We start from the raw sequence: 15,856 nt of genomic DNA, 5'->3' as shown, positions 1-15,856 counted from the left end.
TAATGTTGTTCTTAAGAAGGGTATACAAACAAAGTTAAGAGATTGGCAAAATCGATAAGGAGATGATTCCTTTAGGGAGGATATAAAGATGATGAGATCTAAATTGTGGCTCTTTACAGAGAAGAGGAACGCTCTAGGCAACTGAAATCGAGGATGAGATGGTTTTTGGAAGGCATCGAAATACTAAATTCTCCCATGCAGTAGCTTCGGTAAAGAGGAGAAGGAATTTGATTGATTAGTTTAAAGGTTAATGATTCTATTATTGAAAATCCTCAAGGAATTAGGGAGGAGGAGGCAAGGTTTTTCAAGAATCTCTATGGTAACCAAAAGGTTATTGAGCTCAGGGATTGAGATATGGAGGCTTTGACACTATTTAATAGTTCTTTTATAAGGCTTTAGAGATTTTTTTATAAAAAGAGGTCAAAGAGGCTATTTTCAATGGCGATTGGAATAAAGCATCGAGTTCGAATGGCTTTAACTTTAGCTTTTTGAGAGCTCAGAGGACAACAATCGAGGATGAAGTCATGTCTTTTCTGTAGAATTTCTATGATGCAGAGGTCTTCAATGAATGGATTAATGCTCTTTTCATAAGCCTTATCTCAAAAAACCATAATCTAATAGCTCTAAATGAGTATAGTCCGATAAGTCTTGTGAGTTATATCTACAAAGTGGTTACTAAGGTTTTGGCTAGTAGACTTCGAATGGTAATCGAGGAAGTGGTGAGGCCAAACCAATTTACATTTATTAAAGAAAGATAAATTATTGATTGTGCCCTTATTGCAAACGAGCTAGTAGATTATATGCAAAAGAGTAAGGAAGATGGCGTTTTCTTCGAAGTGGACTTTGAGAAGGCATATAACAGTGTTAATTGGATTTTTTTGCAATTTGTGATGAGAAAACTTGGTTTTAGTGAGAGTTAGAGGACTTGGATTGAATCATGTGTATCAACAGCTACTGTTTAGGTTCTAGTCAACGCTTCCTCAATAAGGTAGGTGAAAATGAGGTGTGGGTTGAAACAGGGCTACCTTTTGTCACTTTATCTTTTCAACCTTATCGCAAAAGCTTTTAGTGGCCTTTTGAATAAAGCTATAATTTGTGGGTTGTGTAAAGGCATTGAGGTCAGAAATAGTGGTTTTTCAATTTCTCAGCTTCAATATGTGAATGACACAATGATTTTTAGTTCCCCAAACCTTCATAGTGTTATTAATATAAAAGGGTACTTTAGTGCTATACACATCATTTTGTATGAGTTGTTTATTGAATTGTCAAAAAATAAAAAATAATAAAAATAAAAAAGAGATAAATATGAAAAGGATAAAGATATGTGTGCACCGATCCTAATCTTAGATGAATTGAAAAATCTGAAATAGATTGTTGAATTAAAACTTAAGAAACCAATTCAAGAAAAAATAAAACACATTGGTTATAAATATACTCAAGCATCAATGTCAAAAACCAGCACAAGGTGAAGAATGAACATAAAGAGAAAAAAAAAAGAAAATAGTTCTTGAGTTCTTGGGTTATTGGATTTCAATTTTTTTAGATCTAAGAAAATCAATTTAGTTTTTAAGGAAAGTATTTTGATAAAAGAGACATAAAAAAAAAGTAGAAAAAGAGTCCTAGTCTCTTGAATAGGGTTTAGAGAACTGCTCCTCATTCTTAACAATTCACACTTGGTATATAGATTTGTAGTTTAGCCTTGTTTTAGGGTTTCTCAGCCCAATTAGGTAAGTTCTTTTTTCATATGATTTTAATTTTAATTTTAATTTACTTTTTTTGAGACATTTAAGAATTAGAAGTTCACATAATTTATGCAAATTCTCTAATGATTAAATCTCAAGAATGCCAAGAGTGGCTTCTTGAGAATTTCTAGATGAGAAAATTCTCCAAAATTATGCCATGAGCATTTGGAGGTTTTGAAAAATTTTTGATATGCAAGGATTCACATAAATATTTAAATATAAAAAAGATAAAATTATAGAATTAAATAAATAACTTCTCTACTGATGAAATCTCAAGAATGCAAAAATTAGCTTCTTCGAATTTCTAGATGAAATTTTTTTTTTAAATATTCAATATCAAGAATTTTTATTTATTTATGTCACAAAATTAATAAAATAAAAAATAGGAATAGGAAATAGAATCAAATATTGAACTAGCTTTTATTTAATAAGGCTTGAAGGACTCGTAATTGATAAGGTACCAATTAAATGGGCGTTGTGCGAGTGCTAATACCTTCCTCACACGTATGTTAACTTCTGAATCCCAAATCTATTTCATAGACTAGAACAACCAAAGTCAAGCCTAGGACTACATTGGAGAAAAAATAAATCCACTTGGATGATCAATCGCACCTAAACAAAAAAAATTGATGACGGCTCCTCTTAAGTCGAACTATTGAGTTTTCGAAATAACTATATTAACTTTTGTTTTTGGGACTTTTCTATATGTCTTTTGTTTAAATCCCAAAAAAACTTGTATCAGATGCAGAGTTTAGTTAGACAGTAATTACTAGAAAGATTTAATTGGAGCAAACGGGATAGCTGGGGTGCCTTTTGTTCTAATACATCCATGGCTATCATATCTCTAAAAAACAAAATATAATATGTTTTGAAATGTCCATTATAATTTTAAAAATAGATTATGAAGTTCTTTGGAGCTTTACCTTTCTTTGTATTGGTACATATGCATCTGGTCTATCCTGTAAGTGAACTATCCATCTCTTAGATCATGGAGAAGAAAAGTATTTGTTTTAAAAACTCATTTGTTATATAAAGATAACTAAAGAAGGACGGGGGGAGCTCTCGTAGCTCAGTTGGTTAGAGCACCCGTTTAGTAAGCGGGAGGTCTTGAGTTCAAGTCGTCAACGAGAGCAGCGGCTATTGTTTTTGCTTTATTCCTTTCTGTTCATATAACTGTAAAAACTAACTTCCAACAAAATCACACAACCACACTCCTGACCCACTCCTCCCACCATGTCATAGGTCCCAACCACACAAATAAAAAACAACAATAACAATCACAAACTTACTCTCCAACGACAACAAGCAACCAACAGAATCATGTGTAACATTGTGATTTTTTTGTTTTAACCTTAGCATGCCCTTTCTTTCTTCTTCTTCATGCCAATCCCAAACCCTTCCAACAAAATGTTTCTTGCCAGAAAACCTCCCCTCTTTCCTCCACAAATTCCATCCAAAACTGCTACTAAGTTCAGGTGTATTCCAAGAAATCACTGTTTCTGCTTCCCTTAACGCCATAGCTGCTGCTGCTGCTGCTGCCTCGGGCTCTGGTGCCACTGTCCATGGGGCTGTCACTTCTGCCATCACCCAAGTGGCTGTTACTGCCGTTGCTATTGCCTCTGGGGCTTGTCTCTCCACCAAGGTGGACTTTTTATGGCCCAAAGTGGAGGAGCAGCCAGGTACCCATTCCTTTTTGTGGGGGTTTATGATTGGAATTGTTTGCAAGTTTCTGGATTTGGAAATTTTTCTTCATTTAGTGCTTTTTGAAATTGTGGGCAATCCTCTAGAAGGTATATTGCTTGTGCTAGATTAGGGAAATTCTAGAGGCCTACTTTGCTCAAATTTGGAATTTAAGGAGCTTCTTATAATCTCAAGATATTTTATATTCTAGAGGCCTAGTATAGTTTTTTGGATGTACATTTCAGTCTGCAGCACTAGTTTCAGTTTTCTAATTCTGACGTTTGTGTGTACACATCAAAATCATTTATTATGTGCTTTCTTCTTCAGGTCTTGTAGCCTTCCCTTATGTTCGCTACTCCATAACTTCTCTGTGATTCAATTATTTGGTTGTTGCTTATCTCGGTCCAAATGTTGAGTGTCTTTCTTAGTAGAAGCGCGCTCTCTCTCAGACACGCGAATTCACATATTTTGAGCCTAGATGCTGTTGCTTTTGCTGCTTTCCCAAAATTATGGGATAATACCTATGAATAAAGGATGTACTAGTTTTTATTGGGGAAAAACCTTGTGTTCCTGTTATTGCATCATTTGTAAATTCTTGATGTTAGCTTCATTAGCACGAGCATGACTGAACCATGTACTTTAATAATGGCAACCTCCTGCTTGCTTTCTTTTTGTTACTAAATGTCTAATCATTTGATGTCTGCTCATTGAGTCTTTTTTTTTTTGTATTTTCTTCTCCCAATTATTCATATTAACAGCATCAATCAATAGTGCAGGTTCTTTTACAGTGGAAGGAATTGATGTGACTGGCTATCCTATATTTAATAAGGCAAAGGTTTGCCATCTCTAGTTGCCTCATGACTTCCATATAGTCCTCTTCTGCCACTAAACACTGAATTTGTGAAGGCAGGTGCAAAAGGCTATTGCATTTGCGAAAAGAGCTCACAATGGGCAGTTTCGGAAAACAGGAGACCCTTATCTATCACATTGTGTTCACACAGGAAGAATATTAGCCATGTTGGTTCCATCAAGTGGCCACGGGTATGAAACTGTATACCCAACTACTATTAAGTTTATGACAATTGTTCAGCGCATTTCTATTACCTTGTTCTCGCAAAAAACTTTCATTACTATGCTTTTCCCTTTTCTTTGCTGTGTGAGTGCAAGATCTCTCTCTCTCTCTCTCTTCTCTCTCTCTCTCTATATATATATATATATATATATATATATATTCCTAATCTGTTTATCTGTCTGTCTCTCTTTTAAAACAGTATGTATAATAACCAGTGGCAGCTGCTGTTTAAATTAATGTATGAAAGATCAGTTATGCATCGCTCTTGTTATATGTAGTAACAAGAGATCAAAATATTACCACTTTCAATGAATCCTGTCAAGAGAAAACTGCATGTATGGTAAACTATTTTATTCCTTCAGCTATATCATGCTTTTTGACTCCTATATCAGCCTAGTGTACCACTTTGTTGCTCTATCTCTAAAGTTGTAGACCAATATGTTACGACTGTTATTCTCTTTCAGGGGCCACTTTGATAGTATGCAGGTACAAGCTTCACTCTTATGTTGTAGGGGGGAAAGCATCTTAGAGTGAAAAATTACCATTTTGATGTTTTAGATGGTAACTATAGCCATTTGATTGTTAAATGTTAATGATTAACTGTTAGCCTGTTTGATAACAACAATTACAAGGGTAAACAGATAATTGAACTCAATTCTTGATGTTCTAAACTTGGTTCATTTTTTCATATCCTGATAATATTAAGTTGAGTTAACTGTATTATTTCTTCTCATTAAAAAAACTAGTCTTTTGAAAGTGCCAGGCTGCTCGAAACATGCTTTAAACAGTTGACTCCTTAACTAAGATAATAAAGTTTGCTGCAGGCTGTTGATACTGTTGTGGCTGGGATACTACATGATGTTGTTGATGACACACGTGAAAGTTTGCTCAGCATAGAAGCAGAGTTTGGCGATGATGTGGCAAGGTTGGTAGCTGGTGTGTCTAGACTAAGTTACATAAATCAGGTAAAGGCATCATTTTGATTCGTTGTGTCTGTATAGTTATTATCATTTATCTGTTTTAGTTTTTGTTTTCATCAAAATCTATAAGCAGAAAAGCTTACCAACTTTTTTACACAGTCATTATCTCATCCCTTTAATAAGAATGTTTTATTGTTCAACCTTTTCCTATGGTGGTAGGTGCTGGCTCATGGGAAGAGCTGACCCCAGATCAGTAGTCCATTATTGTTTGGGCATGTTTTGAAAATTAAAGGAATAACTTACAGTAAAGAAGTAAAGAATAATAAGTGGCAGATTGACGGTAGTATTCTGTCATATCTTTTGTTAAATAATATGTTCTTATACTGACATGGGAAGTTCCAGTAACTCTGCAGTTGTAGGTCATTTTGCATTGAAGAGTGAATTGTGGAAAAATATTTTCATGTCTGGAGTTTGAGATAATATTGATGAGAACTTCCAAGGATGTGTAATTCAGCTCTTTCAACCTTAATCAAAGCCCAAAAAGAAAAAATAATAAAATGAAAAGCATCATATAGCCATGTTTATCTTCCTCCTGGTTTTAGTGTTTTTAATTTGAAAATTCTGAGAAATTATCAAGAAACTATTTATGGCATAGCTTTTCGAAGCTAGTTCTCCATTATTTCATTTACCCTATTCCAGAAAGCAGGAAGTGGTTTACTTCCAACATCTATTTTGGTGTGTTAAGTGTTAATGCAAACATATGTCTCACTAAGTGTTGCAATTATAGGAAGCTGTAACGGTGTTGCTGCTCAAGGAAAAAGTTGAAATTACAAATTCTTGTCCTCTCTTCTAATTGTTTCTCCTGCTGACTCAGTGTCGTTCTTGACATCATTGGTGTTGTATCCTGTGTTACCACCGCCACAATGCCCATGTATCACAAGATTTTCTTAAATTTTATCCCCCCTATATATATTTTTTCTCATGTTATTTAATTAGTATACTGTTGTGCAGCTTCTACGGAGACATCGCAGGATAAATGTGAACCAGGGTACCCTTGGTCATGAAGAGGTAGAATATTACAGACTTGTTGATACAACAAATAATGTAACATGAATGATTGAATTTAGAAAATGAATTGTAGGCTTGAACCATAGGTGAAACTTCATATTTACATGATTACAAATTTCAATAAACTAAATACCAATTCAGTGTTTCCTTCTACTATAATTAAATTGTATATCTAATCTATGAGTTAATTTTTTTTTCTTGTTAGTGCTTGTTGTTGGGAGGTTGGTTTTATAAATTTTGAGTGCATTCTGTGACATGCTGTGAAGTTTCAAATCATTACTGTTTTCAAACTTAGAAATGGATTGGTCAAGAACTAATTTTAACACACAATGGAAATAGAAAGGAAATTGTAGAAAACAAATATTGCATGGATTCTAGTCATAGTAGGTACGACTAACTGTGATATGATATAAGGGTCTTAGTAGCAATTGCATGGATCTCTTTCCCTAAGGTAGTGTCAAGTTCAGTAGTTCAAAGCACTCTACTTGTTCTTGGGGTTATCATCAATGATTTATCTCAATGCATATGGGTGGTGAGGATGGCATCTGCTGAAAGGACTAGCTGGGTAGAAAACCTAAATGTTGGGTGATAGCTGATAGATAAGTATAAACTAAGCATGTGAGCACCAGTTGTGAAGCTATTGTTTCCCATACTCATACTCTCTTCTTCATCTTCTAAGGCAAATAATCTGCGAGTTATGCTCTTGGGAATGGTTGATGATCCACGCGTGGTACTTATCAAGCTGGCAGACCGTCTTCACAATATGAGAACCATGTAATACCTCATAACTTTTATCCATTATACAATTATCCTGGAAACAGTTTTTTTTTCTTTTTCTTTGAACTAATTCATTTAACAAACAGCATGGTCTTGGCCTAGTAGTTGTTACCCCTCCTTTGGAGGGTTAAGGTCAAAGTCTGAATCCCCCATCCACTGTGGACTTCCTCATATGTATTTAAAAAGCTAATTCATTAACAGGAAAAAAAATGTTTAATTCATTTCATGAATCTTTTGAATTTCAAAATTCTAAACCCTTTAGAGTCTTGCATTGTGAAAAATTGTATTTTCTTTGTCTTGAATATTTATAAAGAGAGTTTGCTCCACAGTATGTGCAGGTTTGAGAAATTCATAGATGAAATCTGTGTTACTATAATTCTTGAAATTTATGGTTGACATAGCTGAAGGTTGATTTTTATAGTATTGTTGTATGAACTGTTCTCATAGGTGTCATTATTCTGTACAGTTATGCCCTACCACTAGCAAAGGCTCAAGCTGTCGCTCAAGAAACCTTACTTATTTGGTGTTCCCTAGCTTCCAGATTAGGTCTGTGGGCACTGAAAGCAGAGCTGGAAGATCTATGTTTTGCTGTTCTTCAGGTAAGGGAGTGCATTTTGAGTCTATGGAAGATGAAAATAGCATATTATCATAATATCATTTGTAATATTAGTCGTACTTGATGATTTTATGTAGCAGATATGGTCTTTTTCTTGTACTCTATTCATGATGTTGTTTGAGCATTATTATCTCTTTTTGAGTGAGACATATATTTGATCTAGGCACTTTTCATCCATTGAGTTTGCTAATGTCATTGCTATGCGAACTATTTTATAATGGTACAGTTTAGGGTTTATTTTGGCCATTCAAGTTAGGCCTCTCCACCTATTGCCAGCATTATTTGAGATGCTTAACATGGTATTAAAGCATCTCTTGGTATGTTATCTATAATTGCTAAACCATAGCTTTCTTTTTCTTAAAAAAATGAAATCTACTGTTCTGTAAAGCAAATAATTTATCAGAAATTGGGAGACATATCATATGCATGCCTTGTTAAATTGGGGCATCAATCATGAACTTTTCACTTGATTTTTCAATTACAAATATATTTCTCTTTTGCCAAGTGTGGCAAAATAAAAAGGAAAAAGAACTTGTTCAGTGAATACAGATCTGGGTCCTATCACTTATACAGTTTCAGGCAGTTAGAGTATGGTTTGATGGATTATATGTTTATAATTGGACAGAGTTTTAGGGAACTGTGGCTACAAGTTTTCTGACAGCCATCGGTCAAATAGCCTCTTTATTGCCTTTTAGATTCATGTAGGAACAGCAATATTTTTGCATTCTTCCAATTCCTATTGCTTGAAACTAGCATTCTACAAGGTGCTGGACTCCATAGCTTTGACTTTTAGGTGCACGCTGTATGCACATCTTGGATGAATGTGTCATGATCAAGATAAACTATATGGATGTTGCCTACAGCATAATGAAGATGGTCAATGATAAAGAATCAGAAAGAAAATAGCAAGTTTTGATCTGCAGGAACCTGTAGACAATAGTCTTCTGATAATTAATGTCTTGACTTAAATTCTTGTCTGGCAGATATTATAGCTTCCAAACTCCTAATCTGAAGCCTTTCTGCTGCATATCAAGTTGAAGTAACCACATTTGTTTGAATTTTGTGGACACTGTGCTGCAGCCTCAAATTTTTAGGAAGCTGCGGGCTGATCTGGCTTCAATGTGGAGCACCAGCAATAAAGGAGCATATCCTAGAAGAATATCTGCAAAAGCCAGTTGGTCCTCTTTGGAGGAAAATGATTCAGCTCTTGATGATGAAGCTTTCATGAATGATGAAGATATCACTAGCATAAAGGTAAAAGCATATAGAATAGAACTGTGCTGCATCTATATGTGCCATATATTCTCTGTGATTGGTTGAAAGCTTGCTCTGGTGCATTATAATTTTGCCACCTTCAACAACTACCTTCCAATGGTGAAAATCTTTAGTTACATAATGTTGAGAAATACTATCTTTCTTTCAGAAAATTGAAGAAAAAATGAAAATTTTGAGGTGCAGAGGTTGTTTAGCCCTTCCTTTGATAGACTAAGTACAACCTGTTTTCCTTTAAGTGAACGTTTGAAACAAGTCAAAAAAGACTTAGTATGCCTAATAATTGAGCACCTTTTATACATGGTCTTGAAAGACATCGGAGGTACCTTCTAATTCTATATGAGTGCGTACTGAGCACTCAACAGCAGAGTTAGCTTCAATTCTTTAGTAAAAGACTTTTAGTGGATGAATTCATTGGAGGAGCTTCCTGCAGTTGACATGAATTGCTGTCCAAATTGGGCATGTCAAATGCAATGTAATGGTTATAATCAGTAGTTACTTTCTTTTTTTTGTTGCCAGATTGCTTTGTTTGTTGTTTTCTGCATATTTTGGAAGAGATCCATGCTCTGCTCAACTATAGTATTGACTTTCTTGCTTTTTCCGTCATGACACTTATATAACAACCGATGAAAGAAATCCAAAGTTAAAAAGGTGGTTACAGAGGAGGAAACCTTTTATAATTGTAGCTTGGACAGAATTTTCTTTTAAAAACAAGTACCAGACAGTCTTTTTTTCCTAAGATCAGATGCTATATTTCCCATGATTGGATGCATTCATGAGCATTATGTATATTGTGGCTTTCTCAATGTACGTGATAATAGTTCTGGCATAATGTGTGCACATGTGTGTGAATGTCTGAATATCTGTATGCTGAAGAGAAAAAAGGGTTGGCTGTTATTGTTTGGTGGGAAGACAGTTATAATAACAAGTCTTAGAAGTAATATAAAAGAGCAAGCTTATTTTTAAGTAATTAGTTCCATTTGCTTTGTGTATGCAGGATCTTTTGGAAGCAGTGGTGCCTTTTGACATCTTATTGGATAGGAGAAAACAGACTAACTTTCTTAATAATCTTCGAAAAAGTTCAGAGGATAAACCAAAACCGAAGGTTGTGCGGGATGCAGGAATTGCTTTGGCATCTCTTGTAGTTTGTGAGGAGGCACTTGAGAGGGAGTTGTTTATATCAATTTCGTATGTTTTTCTCTTCTTGTAATCAGTTACTACTGTGTGTTTCTAATAAAAACATTTGGGTTTTATTTGTTCTGTGTGTAAGAGCAACTATTGTCAATTTGGTCATATCTTGTGGGTGCTTTCTTATACTCTCCTCTTCTGCTTTGCAGTTATGTTCCAGGGATGGAGGTTACTTTATCTAGCCGATTAAAAAGTTTGTATAGTATCTACAGCAAGGTATTGATAACAATCAATGTATCTTTATCAACTTTTGGATGCTTTGCTTCTTAACTGTAAATAGAATAAGTCTCTGTGTTGTTAGAGCCTAATGCAGTCAACGCCTTTCTTTACTGCAGTTCCAAAGTCGTTTTGGTCTCCAATTCCATACATAATTATCAATATTCTTGAAGTTGTACAGCTGTGATAATTTGTAGATGTGGGTGGCAGCTACAGGTTTTATTGATGTCATAGTAGAGTTAATTTCACTAAAAGGTTTGAAGAGACATCTGAGAATACACCATCAACTAAAATTAGGTGCTATTTAACAGATATCAACATGTAGCGTTTCACTTGGCCTTTGAAAAGAAAGTATTGGCAGTCAAGCTAGAATTAATGTGATTCTAAAATTTTCGAGTCGGAAATGAGCTAGCAGTCTGACACTAACTTTGGTTTGGAAGCATTTCAATCTTCTGTAGATTAGTGAAGTTCATGCTTTTCTTGCTGTAGATGAAAAGAAAAGATGTTGGCATCAATAAGATATATGATGCACGAGCATTGAGGGTTGTTGTCGGAGACAAGAATGGAACCCTACACGGACCTGCAGTTCAATGTTGCTACAGTCTTCTCAACATTGTACACAGGTATTTCAAAGTATTTCTTCTGTTTTATTTAATAGAATGTCTTTTCAATTAATAACGGTTTGTTTGGAATTACGTTTAGTTATCTGGGTTGTATGATCTTTTTTAAGAAAAAAGCATGTATAGCACAGGAAACAAAATAGGATTTGCTTTCTTTCCTTAATGTTTTATGTATGTGGATGATTTCATAGGCCCTATGCCTATGTTAGCTATAAGTAATAGGGACATGTAATTTCTATGTTTTGCCAAAATCCATAACCTGCACTTCTCAACTGTGAAGTTTTTTTTTTTTTTTCAGATAAGATTTTACTAATTCACGTCTTCCTTCTTTCTCTGCAGGCTTTGGACTCCCATTGATGGTGAATTTGATGATTACATTGTTAATCCAAAGCCCAGTGGCTATCAGGTAACATTTTGCAATTTATTGATCTTTGCAAAATGAATATCTCAACAGTAGTCCTTATGTAGACATTAGGTCATACATGCATATGACATCCAGCATACATGTTGCACAAATAATATATGTATTAAATTTCTTGCTTTGTATCTTCCCCTCTAGTGACAACTAACCCAATTTTATTGACTAAATCTCTTAAAATGCAGCTGGTCGACTAACATAAATTTGGTACCACTAATCCAATGCAAAAGTTTAACACAGATTCATAGACTGTACCATGCTGTAGTTTTTTCTGAATTTTAAGTCATGTATGAGCGTGCATTATGATCCATGAAGGCTAGATTGGGCAGACACTGACTTCCATAAGGGTAAGCGCTGGGGTTGGGTAGTTGAATATGAAATGTCCTTGAGCTTGATTATTGGTCCAATATATATGTAAAAGTACTTCCTAAGCCCAGAACCATTAAAGACAGGTAATCTAATATTCAACATCGATGTGCTATGTAAGTTGGAGAAATATTGCACAAGTATCTGAGAAGGATGTTAAGATAATTACATTGATTTTCAAGACATCCTTTTAATTTTATTTTTTTTCGAAAATTCCTTTTAAATCAAATTAAAACAGTATAAAAGTGACAATACTGCACATGATTTTACATGTAAAGACCACAAAGTTAGATAGCTAAACAAATTAATTTGTATTCTCATTTTCTGGTTAAGAACTTTTCAGTTGATTTATCATACATGTTAGCTGAGAATGACTATTAAGTTCCTCAATTTATGCTTCATCATACTGACTAGCTAACCTTTTTAAATCAATAATCATACACTAAAGCAAAGTTACAAATACAGCTTGCTGAATATCTGTAATGAATAACTACAACCAAGCGATTTCCAAATGATCAAAGCATGAAGCAACATATATTTCCTGCTTATGTTTCGGGTCACATTTCAGACATGAACTTTCCTTTGCCTTGCAGTCTCTGCACACTGCAGTACAAGGCCCTGATGCCTCACCTTTGGAAGTTCAGATTAGAACACAGGTCCCAAGCTTCTTCCATGTTTATTTGATGTCACAATTGACTTAGGGTGAGACTAATTTAGCTATAGTGCTGGTAATAATTTTCTCAGAGAATGCATGAATATGCTGAGCATGGACTTGCTGCCCACTGGCTTTATAAAGAAAATGGAAATGAATTACCCTCATTGAGCAGCTTGGATGAATCTGAAATAGAAGAATCATCCTATCTCCCCAAAGATCTGGATGATCAAAATTCCATGGACGATGATTCGTTTCTGAAGTATAGATCCCTGAAAGTGGGACATCCAGTCCTTCGAGTAGAAGGAAGTAACCTACTTGCTGCAGTTATAATCAAGTATGTTGTAACTCTATGCCTAATTTCATACTCTACCTGATAATGTTCATATTCACAACTGCTAAAAAAAATGCCTTTTCAGACTAGATAAGGAGGGGACAGAGTTGCTCGTTGCTGTGAGCTTTGGATTGGCAGCTTCTGAAGCAGTAGCTGACAGAAGGTCTTCCTTCCAAATAAAGAGATGGGAAGCTTATGCAAGGTTATTCAAAAAGGTGCTTTTTTTCTGCTTCATATCTTGCTAATTGAGTCGAGTACGTCCAATGGATAGTGCTATAAGCACTACCTATAGTTACTCCCTAATCACCAGCGATATGTCACTGGATGGGCCCCATGTATCTCTGTGTGGGTTCGAAAGATGGATGGCTGGAGATTAAGGACAAGTAAAAGGAAGTAACTTTTTGGAGTTCTTAAAGAATTATTCAATGTTACTTTTATACCTAGAAGGTAAGGATTACTTGTGTTGAATCTAATTTTTCCATTTGCTGCCTTTGTTTAATAGAAAAACTTAAAAGGTAGTTGCTATTTGCAAAATGATGTGGGATTGAATGATGAAGCTACATTTCAGACTAAATACAAATCATCGCACTTTAGGACTCTAAATCTTCAACATGCCTGGAGCTTTAATAGGCTTCCATGTTGTGAAAGTATTACAATAATAACTGAGGTGAATTTGTTCTGTTAGCTTTAAAACTACTAACTTGCTTTGCTGATATCAACTCGGCTTTCCAGGTTTCAGATGAGTGGTGGTGTGAACCAGGACATGGGGATTGGTGTACTTGTTTGGAGAAATATACACTTTGTCGAGATGGTATATATCACAAGGTATATTTAGCATGAACTTATTGTGGAATTTAAATGTATCCAACTTTTCGGTGATACTTAGGGTGTGTTTAGATGAGGTATTTGAAAAATTCTTAGACGTTGGAATGAGGATAATTAGAAATGGAGCAATTTAGAATCCAAGAATGTAGAAATTCTGTTCATTGGGTAACCGTTTAAGAAATTGAAGTACTAGCATCTATTGCTCCAGAAAACAAGTCATCTTTTATTATTTGATTTCATTCTCTTATCTTCTTCTCACCCAATTCTGCTTTGCTGCCAAATTTGGACGTGTAAAAGATCAATGCACTTCCATATCTTATGAGTATCTCGGTCTTGTAAAAAAATAAGCGTATTTAGTAAGCTATTCAAAACTTCTGCACATCAGTGACCTTTTGCTACTTCCAGCATTTCCGGTCTTAGCTGGTGAACCTTAAGTAATCATAATAGTTGGTAACTGTAAGAAAACTTCTTCATTTACCTCATTAAATTATTCCATGCAGCAAGACCAATTTGAACGCCTTTTGCCAACTTTCATCCAAGTGATCGATTTGACAGAGCAAGAAGAATCTGAATATTGGGCTGTTATGTCTGCTGTTTTTGAAGGCAAACCAGTTGAATCCGTTGCATCTAGGCCCGACCTAAAATATGTTGCTTCAAATTCATTTGAAGCTAGCATCAACCGCAAGGTCTGGTTGCAATTATCTTATCATATCTAATGTCATTGTTAAAGTAGGCTGCATTAGTTGGGCTTGTTAGAAGTATTTTATTTTACTTGATCTTGTTAGAAGTATTTCATTCTTCCTTAGATTCATATTTTCATTCAAACATTGCATGAGTCAAATTATTAAAATTTGTTGATTATTTAGATCGCTCCCTGTTTATTGATGGGAAAAAGTATTTAAATTAACTAAAAAACTTTCATAGAACTATAGGAAATATGAGGTGTCCATTTTGCTACTTGTATGAAGCATGAAAGATTTGGTCATCTGAGTATAACTTTCCTAGCATGCAATATGCAGAAAGCTGCTTTTCCTTGTTTCTTAAATCTATGATACTTTGCTTTCAACAATTATTAAATTTATATTTAATCAATTCAATAAACCTGTTACTTTGATCAAATATTTATTTCTCTTTCCTGGTTAACCTTTTCCTTTACAGCATCAATAATATGGAATTGATTTTGTAGATTTGTACATGGTGTTGACGACAGTTCCTAGTTTTTTCTTTTAATTTAATTCATGAGCTATAGGACCAAGAACACTGTATTTTTTGGGACTTGAACCTAAGACCATTCATCTAGCCAACCTGTATTCAACCATGCGTACATGTTTATTCATTTACTACTTCCATGTTTCCAAGGTCCTCTCTTGATTTGTATTTGCTCCTTTTTGATCCACAGAATACCTCATGTTCATTTGAATGTGCATTTCTGCTTTTCACACGAGTAGTGATTTTTTTTATTCTTTGAACAGCTCACCTCTATTTAGAATGAGATGTACTGACTGAGTTCTAACTATAAATTACGCAGGTGCGTTTGTTGAGGACAATGCTTCAGTGGGAAGAGCAACTACGTTTGGAATCAAGTTTTGGAAGACAAGAGGGTGGTGCAAAATGTAGTGTTAACCCTGATTCTGTTGTCCTTGGGGAGGTTGTCATTATATGTTGGCCCCATGGTGACATAATGCGATTGAGAACTGGCAGCACTGCTGCAGATGCTGCAAGAAGAGCAGGACTAGAGGGAAAGCTAGTTCTAGTTAACGGTCAACTGGTATTGCCTAGCACAGAGCTCAAAGATGGTGACGTTGTAGAAGTAAGATTGTAAATATCAGAACATAACTGATTTGTATATATCATAGGGTAAAATAGAAATCATTGCAATTCAATTTGTCAAATCTGAATGATCATGCGGGTGAGTGGGGTTGACGTATGCAGGGCATGATGGTCTGTAATTGGATTCCATAGACATTCAATGTAAATACTGAAAATTGTTGAGCATGAATGAATGGGAAATTTTCTCTCCTTCTGTCCTCTTCTGTTAACAGTTTGGTGACATTCATGACATACACTTCTTTCACTGTCTACCCCTCTTC

General features: G+C 34.9%; 1 protein-coding gene, 1 non-coding gene and 1 pseudogene across 4 annotated transcripts; all 3 read left to right on the top strand.

The window, feature by feature from the left end:
• Positions 1 to 2,800: 2,800 nt before the first annotated feature.
• Positions 2,801 to 2,875, top strand: TRNAT-AGU (transfer RNA threonine (anticodon AGU)). The gene has a single exon. It is a non-coding gene; the product is annotated as a tRNA-Thr (tRNA).
• A 274-nt stretch (positions 2,876 to 3,149) lies between these two features.
• Positions 3,150 to 4,328, top strand: LOC149527264 (uncharacterized; annotated as a pseudogene). Its single transcript, XR_016351173.1, has 2 exons — positions 3,150 to 3,421; positions 4,199 to 4,328. The product of XR_016351173.1 is annotated as an uncharacterized LOC149527264 (transcript).
• A 589-nt stretch (positions 4,329 to 4,917) lies between these two features.
• On the top strand, positions 4,918 to 15,789 carry LOC110415539 (uncharacterized). Of its 2 annotated transcripts, none has more exons than XM_089783473.1 (16): positions 4,918 to 4,980; positions 5,319 to 5,459; positions 6,426 to 6,482; positions 7,162 to 7,256; positions 7,726 to 7,858; positions 8,956 to 9,129; positions 10,145 to 10,335; positions 10,485 to 10,551; positions 11,041 to 11,174; positions 11,511 to 11,577; positions 12,549 to 12,611; positions 12,700 to 12,944; positions 13,027 to 13,156; positions 13,674 to 13,766; positions 14,267 to 14,452; positions 15,295 to 15,789. In XM_089783473.1, the coding sequence occupies exons 1-16, from the start codon at positions 4,933 to 4,935 to the stop codon at positions 15,586 to 15,588; spliced, it is 2,118 nt and encodes a 705-aa protein (XP_089639599.1). In that variant the 5' UTR covers positions 4,918 to 4,932; the 3' UTR covers positions 15,589 to 15,789. The 2 variants fall into 2 exon arrangements, with proteins under 2 accessions (XP_089639599.1, XP_089639600.1); XM_089783474.1 differs by having other exon boundaries at positions 4,980 to 5,055.
• The last annotated feature ends 67 nt before the right edge of the window (positions 15,790 to 15,856 follow it).

This window comes from Theobroma umbraticum, unplaced genomic scaffold (genome assembly GCF_002168275.2).
Source record: "Theobroma umbraticum cultivar Fairchild unplaced genomic scaffold, ASM216827v3 scaffold_147.0, whole genome shotgun sequence".
In the NCBI taxonomy this organism is placed as follows: domain Eukaryota; kingdom Viridiplantae; phylum Streptophyta; class Magnoliopsida; order Malvales; family Malvaceae; genus Theobroma; species Theobroma umbraticum.
This window is presented reverse-complemented; position numbering and strand designations above follow the sequence as displayed.

What these genes read in the sequence shown, in the direction of transcription:
- LOC110415539 (XM_089783473.1), top strand. Translation starts at nt 4,933, where the DNA reads ATGTTACGACTGTTATTCTCTTTCAGGGGCCACTTTGATAGTATGCAG. An exon ending in CTTGCTGCAGTTATAATCAA is followed by an intron (nt 12,945 to 13,026) that starts GTATGTTGTAAC and finishes ATGCCTTTTCAG; the next exon opens with ACTAGATAAGGAGGGGACAG. An exon ending in AAGCTAGCATCAACCGCAAG is followed by an intron (nt 14,453 to 15,294) that starts GTCTGGTTGCAA and finishes TAAATTACGCAG; the next exon opens with GTGCGTTTGTTGAGGACAAT.